The sequence below is a fragment of the Cetorhinus maximus genome, chromosome X (genome assembly GCF_964194155.1).
Source record: "Cetorhinus maximus chromosome X, sCetMax3.hap1.1, whole genome shotgun sequence".
Taxonomy (NCBI): Eukaryota; Metazoa; Chordata; class Chondrichthyes; order Lamniformes; family Cetorhinidae; genus Cetorhinus; species Cetorhinus maximus.
In genome coordinates, this window is record NC_135917.1 from 8,550,520 (window position 1) to 8,563,249 (window position 12,730).

At 40.4% G+C, this 12,730-nt stretch overlaps 1 protein-coding gene across 1 annotated transcript in view; it reads right to left on the reverse strand.

Annotated features, from left to right (window-relative positions):
- Nucleotides 1-12,730, reverse strand: part of LOC144672613 (sodium channel protein type 8 subunit alpha-like) — a 233,689-nt gene that overhangs the window by 183,352 nt on the left and 37,607 nt on the right. The window contains exon 4 of the mRNA XM_078534436.1: nt 9,223-9,341. Within this exon, the coding sequence (XP_078390562.1) occupies nt 9,223-9,341 (119 nt within the window). The remainder of the gene's footprint in view (nt 1-9,222; nt 9,342-12,730) is intronic.

Here is a 12,730-nt window from a genome sequence, read left to right on the forward strand (position 1 = left end):
ATTGGCTGATTGTTTCAGCTCTCAGTTTCCCTTTCTGCTCCAGCCCTCAGAATCAGTGCTATCCATTTCGCTATCCACATTATTAAGTGACATAAGCTCACCTGCCTCAATCTGAACTTGTACTTTTTTAAAAATCTAAATATTCCTGTTGCTAAGTTGTACTTAAAACCAGTTTGTGATGTGCCACAGACTCTAGATAGACCTCCCGTAGAATGTAATTAGTACAGAATTTTATCTGAAATTGCCCCAGAATTTTAGGGGTTCTGGGTATACCTTAGTCAATCGCTCCAATTCAGGGCAGCTTGTGAGCTCCAGCATCAGTATTATACTCTCACTTGGAGACCTATATTTGTGAATAAATCATGTTCTCTTGCTCCCTCTGTTGGGGAGTCTTGCTGGCTATTAGATAAGCTGCTCAATACAGTAAAATACAGTATCAGCAGTCTAACAGCAAAGGGGAATTCATTTTGTCTTGAATTGACAGGGAGACCTGTGCCAACCCAGAAGGCATATCTGGTCATGAATAAAATGACACAACATTGGTGGTGGCTGATAAGAATTCAGTACCTCAGATTGACCCAGCCTTCTGCTTTGCTTGGTTGACCCTCTTTTCACTATATTGAATACACAGCCTCGTTGATGTAAAAATAGCTCAGTAATCAGAACAATAAAAAAAAGGCAGATGCAAACATGAGTGAGAAACAGTCTGTGATCTTTGCGCAAATTTGCAGAACGGTTGTGGTGACTGCTGGCCAGCCTTGGGCCAGCCTTTTCTGAATCGTCCTTCTATGAAGATGATGTTGCAATCTGCGGTGAACAGTTAATGCATACTGCGGTATCCAGGCCATCGGATGAGAAGTTAAAGGGCTGAGCGGCTGGAACAATTGTGCAGTGTGGGGAGAATGAATAAAACCCAGCTGAATGAAGTAGCTGCATAAATAGCTCAATCCAGAGCAGCAAAGGTTATTTCTTGATAACTGCTGTCAGTTAGGCTAGAACAAATCAGTTCAACATATTTAACAACCGTGACACAGGGGCTCGATGTGCGTTTTCACTAAAAAAGGAAAGAAAACCATTTTTTTTTAAAAAACCAGTTATTAAATAATTACTAATAAAATCGCAGAAGTATCTGACTTTCAAACGTGCAATTCGTGAGATTGCAACTTTAGGAGCAGCAATGAAAAATAAACCGCCATGTTTCTTCAGCAACTAACAGGCTACTTAACCAGTATAATTATCAAACATTTTGCTACTTCAGCTGAGGGGTGCACACTCATTGCAGTAAACGACGGAATGCCAGTAGAAAACAGCTCTTAACAACAAAGCCTTACAAGTGCAAATAAACTTGGGAATGGAGCAATGATAGAGCAGTCTTTGCTGGGGAGCACAACCTCAAAGGCCAAAGTAGCAATTTATCAGACAAGACCAATGCTTCATCCACAAATCACAGGATCCAGCAATAATTGAGGAAATCACGCACGATTTAAAAGAAAGTCCAAATATGAGGAATGAATATAGGAGCACAGATGCAAATGGATGTCAAAAAAAAAAATTTATACTGAAACACAGAAATATTAACAAAGATGTTGCAAGCAGGGCATTAAGCCTGACAATTAATCTGGGCCCTGTCTTTGGAGTGTAACTGCTGGGCCTGTTCATGCCTCCACATACGTCTCAAACGAGTAAAGACTTCAATGTTGTGCCTACCTTGCTAGAGTGCTATGAGGGAGGAACAGAAGGGGCTAAAACTAGGGGGGAGGGTACCATTGTGACTCCCGTGGAGCCGGAGGAACACTCTTGGTCCTCTTATCTCCACAAGATGGGCTTTTTAAACAAAAGTTGTTTATTTTCAATCACTGGAGTTGGTGGCTTTCAGGAGGGTTTTGGGGTGGGGGGTTGGGGGGGGGGGGGGAGGGGGGGAAGAGGTGGCTGAAGACTTATGAGTGGGAAGATCCAATGCTGGCCTGTTCATCAATGAGGTCCTTCAAGAGGTGTTAGGCCCTTAATTTACCTAGGCCCTAATCTAAGGGCCTCCCAAATTTGGCAGTGGGACCAACTTCCAAGAGGATTAGATGCATGCTGTCCCACTGTTAAATTGGCATTTTTGGAGTAAAAAGGACACAATGCACCTTAATCTCCGCCCCTTGGACAGTGTAGATAGCAATGTAATAAAATTACTTTAGCTATGTCATGATGTAACTGGCTAAAGCACCAGTGCCTAAGTCCCCACATTTAAATGCCAAACTGGTACACCATAGGAGCACACAGCAAGGAACCAGTGGTGGCCCAGGCATTCAGGAACTCACGCCATGTTATGCAAGAGTAAGGATTTGGAACACATTATGTGCCCATTGGAGGTTAACGCAAAATGACTGGTGAATCTCAATCTTATATATAGGGCTGGATTATCAATTGCCTGTGGGGTTGGGAAAGGGGGTGGGCACTATTTGAAAATCACGTTCCCGGGGAGAGGCAATGGATCCCGTCACCTCCAGAACACGGTGTTCTTTTCAAAGGGGGAGGGGTTGGAGAATAGGGTCGGGGGGTGGTGAGAAGGGAATTTTCAAAGTGGACATTACCAAACCCGAACAGTGCGGTGCATGTTAGCGCACAGCTGTCGTGTTGAAAGCGGGTAGAAGTTAAAGATTTCTTTTAAGGTAAAAAAGGAGCTAGGGGACCTTGCACCAGATTGTGTGCTTTACTTTTCATTTGGCCATTTGACCACTTTTGTGCTTGGTGAGGCTGCTGGCCCTCTGAAGTGCTGGTCCTCTTTTCAGCAAGGCAGCGGCAGGCCCCATCATGGCTGCTGTCTGCCTTTGCTGCTCGTACTCTGCAGGCTGGTCCCGCCTCCTGGTTATGCTCAGTGCCACTAATTCGGCAGCGAGCTCGCCGACGGCCCAACTAGGGTATGTACATTCTAAAATGGCAACACAGATGTGGCGTGGGGTCAGGACACAGGAATTATCTGGGCACTGAGTTCCTGACCCCGACTGAAAAATCAAGCCCATGGTTTTCAATTTGATTTGTATGTTCTTTCAAGTGCCAAAACATCACGATTGTGCACCGTATAAGCAGGCACACAAGACAAAGTAGTACGCAAATGCATAGGTCTGCATTATCTACTCATCAGGTATCAGTTGGTCGCTTTATAGAGCAAAGGTGACTCAGTGGACTGTTGGCTACATCACATACTTGCTCGCTAACCATGGCCATCCCACCTTGGACAGACACCAGCAAAGATGTACACACTATGGAATGTGAGTATTGAGGACGTTGGGCAAGCACAGCCTGGGGAAAAGTTAGCAATGATGGTTGATAAGAGACCATCCAGTATGGGGTACAGACTCAACATGTTGCATGTTCCTTGAGTCAGAAGAAAACAAATCTTTCAGGGCTTGACTCAAAATGGACACTGATACAGCACTAGCCTCATACTGATGGGTCACCTACCTTCCTGCACATGAAAGGTAGTTTAGGTAGGATGGAGTCTCCATGAATTATGTCACGGAGCATGGCACTTGGCCAGAAATCATGTGGCAACATTTGTGGCATCTGCAGTGGAGACAACACTTGTGTCAGCAATAGGATCAGTAAGGGCATCTCTTATGTATGTTGGCATTGCTGCTATGGTTACTTTGCGTCAAAACTCTAAAGGAGGTCAGCTTCATCTCACCCGAAGAATGGTGTCAAACAACTGTGATGGATGGATCCTGGAACCTCATAAATGCCCACGACTAGGTCAGTAAGCCAAGTTGGCACTCATGCCAGTGGCAATCCTGTATCATCATACAACTCTGCACAAATTACAATAGGTGCCACTTCTGGAAGCACAGCCCACAGTGACTACACCTGTTGCAATGATGTAGGTCTTTCATGGCTAGGCATAGAGATAGGTGTTTAAATTCTGTAGCCCTTTGCAGCTCACTAGTTGGCATGCACCAGTGCTGCTTGTTTAAATAGGGAAGGATCTAACAGTTACACACACCTAGGGTAACACAAAGAAGTTTACAATGCACTAGTGGCAGCAAAATGTATTCAAAGCACACATCCTACAACACTGAAAATTTTAAATGATTTTGCTTTTACTATATATCTTGCAATCAGTCATTATTTAATTGGGAAGAAATAGAGCAATAGAGCAGTCATTGAAAATCCAAACAAATGAAGTGCACAAGGTTGGGGGGGGGGTGGGTGGTTCTGTGATTGTAAATATGTGGGAAAAGAAAAAATATGAGCACTTATATAGCATCTTATCACATCTTTTAGAAACATTGCAAAGTCCTTCACGTAGGATGAACTGCAGCTGAAACAAGGAATTAAAAGGAAGTGATTGTGCTTAATTGCAGACTGGAAGAGTTGGGCTTTGGGACACGTGTGCATCTATTGCTGGATCTTGTTGAAGTTTATGTAGCTGAATGCATAGTGAACCTCAGGTGCCTCCTTAAGGAGTACATGAAAATAGTGTTTTTGTTTCTGGAGATGCTCACTGTAAGGGTGTCAAAGGTCCCCCTGGCACAAAAGTTGAAGGCAGCACGAACCTTCATGGTCCAATTGAAGGACTATCCCTGTAGGCCTTTGCAGCCTGTGTAATAGCATCCATAGTGACCCCAGGCCTCCTTATGTTCTAGTTCCTCAAGGCCCAAGCACCAGGCTTTGGTGCAGTAAATTCTGCCTAGGGGTAACACAGACAGAAAGCTGTGTACCTCCTATGCTGAAGAACCACCACCGCCTACTCTTTCATTGTAGTAAACTGTCACTGCCCTTCAGCACAAAGCCCCTCTAACCTATTCACTTGTCTCACGGTTAAGAGGGCACCCTCAAATCATCCCTACATGAAACTCACCAAGTCTGCATTGACCTGAAGTAATATACTGACTGGCCAATACAACTTTGCAACACAATGCTGAAGTTCATCACTGAATGACCTTTTACAAGCTCTTAAAAGGTTAAATTGGTCTTTTTTTTAAAACTCCTTTGTTTAAGGGATGGGGCCAATAATAAACAAGGGCACATCGGGGGAGAATTTCCTGGGTTTGTGCCCAGGATCGGCTAGATGTGAGTATGAGAAAACAGGGCAGGTCAGAACCCTTGTGTGCAAAGAAACCCTCTCTATTTCCTTCCATGAATTTAAATAGATGGGAAAATCAGGAAAATTCCTCTACAAACATGGGGGCTAATCCATTTGAATTTCAAATATTCGGTGTGCCCTGTTGATCCTGGGAAAGAACCAGGAAAATGCCCATCCCTTGTTATCCTCCTCTAACATTCCACCCTTCTTTGCTTTTCACTAAGGTGAATGAACACAAGAATATCGGATCCTAGGTTAGTCTGCAGGCCCTTAAGAGAACAAAACACTGGTTGAAAAATACAATGATCCTAAGACATTCTTTGACTGTCAACAATTGATTTGGTCTTGCTTGGTTTGTGCAGAAACCCAATCAACTTTACTTTTAGAATGATAAGTTAATTTTTATTCTGGTCTGTCTACCTTGACCCCAGTAATGTTGAAGTTGGACAATTTGAAAGAGTTTCATATCCCATGACAGGGGTTTATGAGCTATACAGTTTGTTCAACAATATTGAAAAAGTAGCCAATTTGGGAGAAGGGCAATTATTTGGCACTCAAATGTATTGACTACTTGTTACTACTTGCAGAACCTCCAGATAAACAGTTGTCACTACTCCCTCAGAAAACACAAATTCATGTGCTATCTGGGAAAGCGAACAACCATTTGATTAATACTGCCTTGATGGGATCAAGTGACGGACAGTTGACTGATTCTAAGTGTTAAGGCTGTTACTTGGCTAAAGGTATGTCGAGTACAAGGAGATCAAAGAATGGATTACTTTACTGCAGGAGTATTCTGTATGTTGAAAGAATTGTCATTGGCCCAAGCACTATCTAAGCATCAAATCCAAGACAAACGTGTACCATATATATGTGTGCCCTGCCCTACTGAACGTAACAATCTTTGTACTTGAATCAAGTACAATAAAATGCAACATTTTCTTTTCAAGTCAAAGCGCCTATGAGTGGATTCCAAACATGCAAGGGTAAGACAAAGTGAACATTGGAAGAGTGTAGCAGCATAGTATAGAGATTCCTATGAGCTGAATGATTCTTTGGCTCAGGTCTCCATAGTCATTTCAAATGGAAAAGAGCTTTCAGGCAAATCTACCAAGCCAATTAAGTTAGAAAATTGGAGGCAGTATGGGATTCCACTTGCCTCCACTGCCTTTCTAAGCAGTAAAGGCAAATAGCATCAACAAATTCAAGGGGGAACTGGATAGATACATGGCAGGGATTGCAGTTAAAATTGGTGTAAAAGATAAAGAAGTACGTTTTTTAAAACATTGAGACTGTCCAGGTGGACTTCAGTATTTTTTGATCCTGTACATTCCCATTCTTCCAAAAAAGCTTGCTGATTTAGAATGTTAACACAATGAATATTCCCTTCAAAACAAATTTTGGTGAGAAAAATAGTTCCAGTAAATCAAAATTGAAATATGAAAATATTTAACAAAAATATACTATTCATTTTGGCAAATAAAGTTGTGTGAAAAATACATTAAATGTTTACTTAAGTTGAAAATCTAGTATAGCAAGATCTAGAGGCTAACACAGACAACACTGGAACCAAGTTTCTGACCATTGCTAATGTGTTTGACTCTTGGAAAAGCTAATGCACAATGTTGTTTGTTATCTGTCTCTTCTAAGACAGATGACTGATGTTTGCAAATTGAAATATAATGCACACATTATACGCTCTTCTAAACCCAAAGTATAATTTTTTTCTGTATCAGCCAGGTTCCAGTTGAATGAAAAGAAAACTGCTAGGTACCAACTATGAGTAAAGGTCTCACCTATTTATTATGGGTAACAGAATGGTCAACCTATTTATAATGAAGGTATTTAAGTTTGTATTTGAGGGCACAGAGGAAATTATCTCTCCCCTCTTCCAATAGTTTTAATATTAAGAAAAGCATGTTATATAAGTGTACCAGATGCTCTCAAAGCTTTTAAATAAATTCAGAAGTGTTCTTTGAACATTATAATCAGAGAATCACAGAAATTTATGGCACAGAAGGAGGCCATTCAGCCCACTGTGTTCCGTTCAAAATAAAAAGAGCTTTCCAGCCTAATTCGACTTTCTACCTCTTGGTCCATAGCCTTGTAGGTTGTGGCTCTTAAAATGCATATCCAAGTACTTTTTAAAATGTGATGAGGAATTCTGCTTCTACCACCCTTTCAGGCAGAGTCCCAGATCCCCACCACTTGCTGGGTGAAAAAAAATTATCTTCAACTTCCTCTAATCCTTCTCCAATTACTTTAAATTTATGCCCCTGATTATTGACCTCTATGCTAAGAAAAATAAATACTTCCTATCCCCTCTATCTAAGCCTCAATTAAATCTCCCCTCAGCCTCCCCTGCTCCAAACAAAACAACCCTAATTATGCCCATGCAAATCATCTGCAGCTTTTTCTACGTGTTTTAATTCAATCAGAAGGACAAATAAATTTGTTGTTGATTTGATCACACTAGAGGCTTGCATGTGTACTCTTCCTTTCCCCAAATTGAACTAAGTGGGAGTGCCACACAGCATGTGAAATGCAATTCTGCCCGCCCACTCACTCCTCTGCTATTCATTTGAAAGGGAATGCTTTTTCCTGCACTTTTCACACCTTCATATAATGAAGTGATAGACTGGGAGAGTGAAACATTTTACAAGGCAGCCATAAGAAGTTTCAGAAATTAGCTTGTTTCAACAGGGGAAGAAAGGAGTGAAGAGTTTGTGACTGCAGTTCACTCATTTGTAGCTGCAACACAGAACTTATACAGCACAGCAGTGATGTCCAAACATGAGGCTCCTTGAGACCACACAATCTGACCATCAAAGCCCAGGCAACTCAGTTCTATATGTACTTACATCTTTAAGTTTGTTTGTCCCTGTTTGCATTTTGAAATATCAAAGCCCAGGCAACTCAGTTCTAGACCATCAAAGCCCAGGCAACTCAGTTCTATATGTATTTACATCTTTAAGTTGGTTGTCCCTATTTGCATTTTGAAATATTTAAAGAGCCTTATTTGAAGGCGCAGGAGCAAAACAAAGAGGTCAACAATTGGAAAAAATATGGAAAACTGCAACGAAAAAGTAAAAGATGGGGACAATGTGTGTTGAAAGATGCAAGATACTGCATACAATTATTTAGATCATTTGACCCTTGAGACTATGCTGCAGCATTCCAGACAGTCATTATGGTCTATATTATAAAGGGATGTTAGGAAGATAGTTCATTATTATAATGTTCTATTGTTCATATCATACATAACATTTTTCACATTTAATGGAGGTGCCATCTTGGAGGTGAAGAATTCCTTGGGTTGCTGTGTGTAGAAAAATCATAAATACGTTCTTTCTGAATATATTTACAATACCGCTTCACATAGTGACCAGAGCAACTCAACCCCAATATCTTGTTCCAATTACTGAAACTAATTTTCTTCTGAACATTTGTTTTTAAGAGAATGTTCAAACTCTAACCATTCTAAACCTAACCAATGCAACACGCTGATTAGCATTCACACTGTCGTGAACTTCATTGGATCCAAACCACAACGCGATACTGCACACCATTAAATACTTTTTTCACCTCCACCAAATTAATTTTCAATGTGCAGTATAAAAACAATACATTGCAAAAAGCCACATGGTATCGTTTATATGCCACTCGTGGTAAAACAACTCAAGTTATCATGTCAGCTTCTCAAAATATAAAGCCCGTGCCACGGAATTTCATAAATGTGTCCTCTCTACCTTCTGTCATAATATGAAACATAATTAGATTTGCCCAAGTTGGTCACCAAATTTTGCAAAGTTACTGTATCAATATTTCATATGCATAGCTAAAACATAACATAACATGCTAAAACACAGTAGCACAATATAGTGGAAAACTGTTTTATATGTACTGCATAAGAAATGACCAAAAAAACCTGCAAGTCACCTTATTTGGATAGAAGAGATTAGATGTACCAATACTTACTGCATGATGAGCACAAGTTTGGTCTTGGCAACAAATTGTATGCAACCTGACTTTGCATTTAATTTGCTGATATAAAGGTACGATGATGAAAAGCACAACATAGCATGTTCACAACTGCCTGATTATCATCCACTAACACAAAATAAAGGCACCATATAAAACACTAAAAAGGATATGAATGTATCAAAATTTTAATAGCGTATCTCCTCAGTGGATTCAAAGGGCCTAAAATGTACATGGCAGGTGTGGCACTAAATCGGAAGATAGCTTTTCCTCTGTTTAGTACTATAAAGGTCTGTGAGGAGAAAAAGAGGAAAAATGGTTACATAGATTGCAAACACAAAATGTTCAACACATTTTCATGCAGTAGGTAAGTTGGTAAATGTTACTTCAACGACAGCTTGGGGAAAGTTGAAGAAAACATTCCTAGTGGCTAGTTTTGTGATACTTTCAATGCACTGCATCAAACAAACATTTTCAAAGAGAAGTAAGAAGCACTTGGATGAATGTGACAAGGGAAAATGTCAAACTTGCACTGAAAATCACTTAACAAGTTACTACTAAGTTCACAAGGCTTAATGCACAGGAGCTGGGATTTCGGATATGAACAAAGATAGCCTTTAGTTCTGTATAGAAGAAGGTTGACAGAATCACAGACTCCTGCAGTTGAACTGCTGAGTAAGAATTTTATCGTACGAGCAGAGGTACACACACGTAACTCAGAAGTGACAGCAATGCAAACAGGTTGTGCAGGTGCCTTTCACACACGGAATAAATTCAAACAGAGAAAGATAATTTTTCTATCATACCACAATTGTATGTTCAGCTGTAGATAATGTTCATTTTTCCATCATTTTCTTAACTGTTAGAAGTTTCATGGTCAGCAACTTTATGTACAACACAAAGATTACAAGACATTGTACAAATGATGGAAACTATGTTTTCTTTGAAATTCACTAACACGAGCAGAACCCCACTGACTTTACAAAATAGTTTTGGATGAAAAAGGCCTTTCTAGACTTTTGATTTCATCCTTCCAGAATATTAATCTTACTGTCTCCCCATTACAGTATGTCACTGTTTTTTTCAAATGAGCCTGATATCTTGGCTTCGAGTACCCTTCCTGCCAATCTGTTCCCATCATTGCTCACCTTCTGCGTAAAGCCTTCACACACACAATTGTGGTATCAACTATGACACCTATCTTGATAAAGGTCTGCTGAATTCTTGTATTTACACAGTTGTGATACCTTATTAAGGGCGTAAATGAACATTTCCACATTAAATTTGGACTAATCGGTCTCTGTTAGTTAGAAAGTTGAGTGATCTTTATGGGATTCAGCAGGATTAATTTCCACTTGGAAGTGACAGGCAATGTTCCACAGTTTTTCTGCAAAAAGATTCAATGACATCGGCTTAAACAAGTTCACAGCCTTTTTTTTCAGGTTTTTTTTTTGGTCATGTTGTTGTGCCCAACATAGCAAAGAATGTTTGTGGTGGGGAGTATGGAACACCTCTTTTGAGACATTCAGTGCCAGCATCAATCATTTACAGATCAGGTATGCACGCCCAAACACAGAGCAAAGCTTCCTTTACCCTGCTGAAACCTCAGAAGAGCACCCGCTCCTGCGCCAGCGTGCATTTAAGATACCCACTACAGTTCTTCTTATGACCAGTGACTTGAGTGCCAATTAGGGCCAAATCGGGGAGGCTTTTATGCTGTCGGCACATGCCTATGAGGAACTGGGTTGAATCTGCCCAATCTGCTGTATCTTTAGCCATTTTCCCGCCACAGGTGTAAAATGGTTAGAGTAATTCAGTTCATTTCCAGGATATTAAGATGATCCAAGTGTTAACATGGCTGGAAACATGCAGCCATGAATTCTTAGCCATTTGAAAAAGACAGCACATGAAGTCAATCAACATTTACAATTTGAAACGGCTCATTATCTTCTATACGTTTTCACGTCATTAGGAGCCGGTCCAAAGTCAGAAAAGTATTTATAAAAGCAGCCAGATGAAAGATTTTGAATTTGCTCATATTGAAGCCAAATTGTGATGGAGCTGGTTCAGCAGCCTTTATCATTTTGGTACAATATTTCATCAAAATAGTACCATGGGCAGTTAAAGTGGTTTAATATAATTACTTACATCTTTATATGCATTGCTTTAGTTACCTTGAAATCCGCAGTTGTGCTTCAGGGTGACCACTCGTCAGGCTCTGAACTGGTCAGTCCATTTTTGGTCGGGGGTGGGGGTGTGTTGGGGGGTGGGAGGCAGAGTGGGCTAGTCACCCAATAATTTTGAGAAATACTAAACAGTAACAGTCCATTTTTCCAATGCTGCACTTGGAAGGTTGGCGACACATGTGCAATAGCGAACTGTTTTTGCATTTGCGCATAGGCAGCAGGCCATTCCAAGTTTGCACGTGATCACAGCTGATTCACTTATGCGCATAGTTTTTTTTAAAAAAACACCCTCTCCCATCTAGTTTTAAACAGGGCGAAAGATGGCTCACCATCTTGGGTCTAAAAGCAGCACTGCTCGCAATCACCTATCTGGTACAAGAGAGCACAATATATAACATGATATTGGCTTGCCACCTATTTTCAGCCAGACAGTTCAATTTGTGAGTGATATGTCTCAAATTCTAAAGTAAAATCCAGAAACCAAAAACTCTTTTGTGGCCCATATTGTGGAAGTGTCAGTTATTAAGGTTTTCACTGAAATTTCATTAGCAGTAAAGCAAACCTCAATCTCAAGCCAAGAGCCCGCTGTCTGCCCTCCCAACCTTCCTGTGCTGAGGTGGCACCACATTGCTTATTTTTAAAGTTCGCTGCCACTGACAGACACAACGTGCATTAAATATTGGTCAATTTTGCATATGTCAAAAAGAAAAATCTCTTTTGCAAACATCATTCCCAACTGCCATTTGCCAGCCATTCTTGAACAGCACAGCAGCCCAAATACAATGGCAATGTCGTCATTAGGAACATGTTAACTTTTAGATATTACAGATCAATTAAAAAGTAATGTGGCATGTCAAATTACCCTTTGCGATGTCAGAAGCACTGGCTACTGTTATGACATGTTACCCCAGAAGAGCAACACCTCACTAAAAGTTGGCACTGGTGACTGGCAGTTGTTAAGTAAACTGTTCCACAAAGGCTACAGCAAACACATAACATTGCTTTTTAGACACTGTATCCCAATACTCTATTTAAAGCATAAAATAATGATAAATAGCAACCTGTCAGCTAATATTGCCAGAAATCCTTCCAACATAGAAAAAGCTTGATCCTTGATAGGTGTTTTTTCTCTCACCTGTAGCATCCTAACTCTTCTCTTTATTAATGCTACTATAAGACATTATTCGGATTTATTAAATAATTTTCTTTCCTAAGATTCAAGTGCACAACTACCTTACACATGCCTCCTCCACTGCAATCCTCAGTCAACTCTTACACATTCATTATCAGGATGTCAAAACTGCAGAACTCTGGTCTGCCCTCAGTCTTCTCTTCCCCCTACTCTTTACAAGATTTCAAAACCCAAACTAAATATCACTTAACTACTATGTTTTAATTTGGACTATCTTTCCTCCTTTTTGTAATCCCAACCTTGTTGCTATCTTAGCAATAAACCCTTCAGTTTGACTTCTTCACTGTACATGAAGTTTCACTA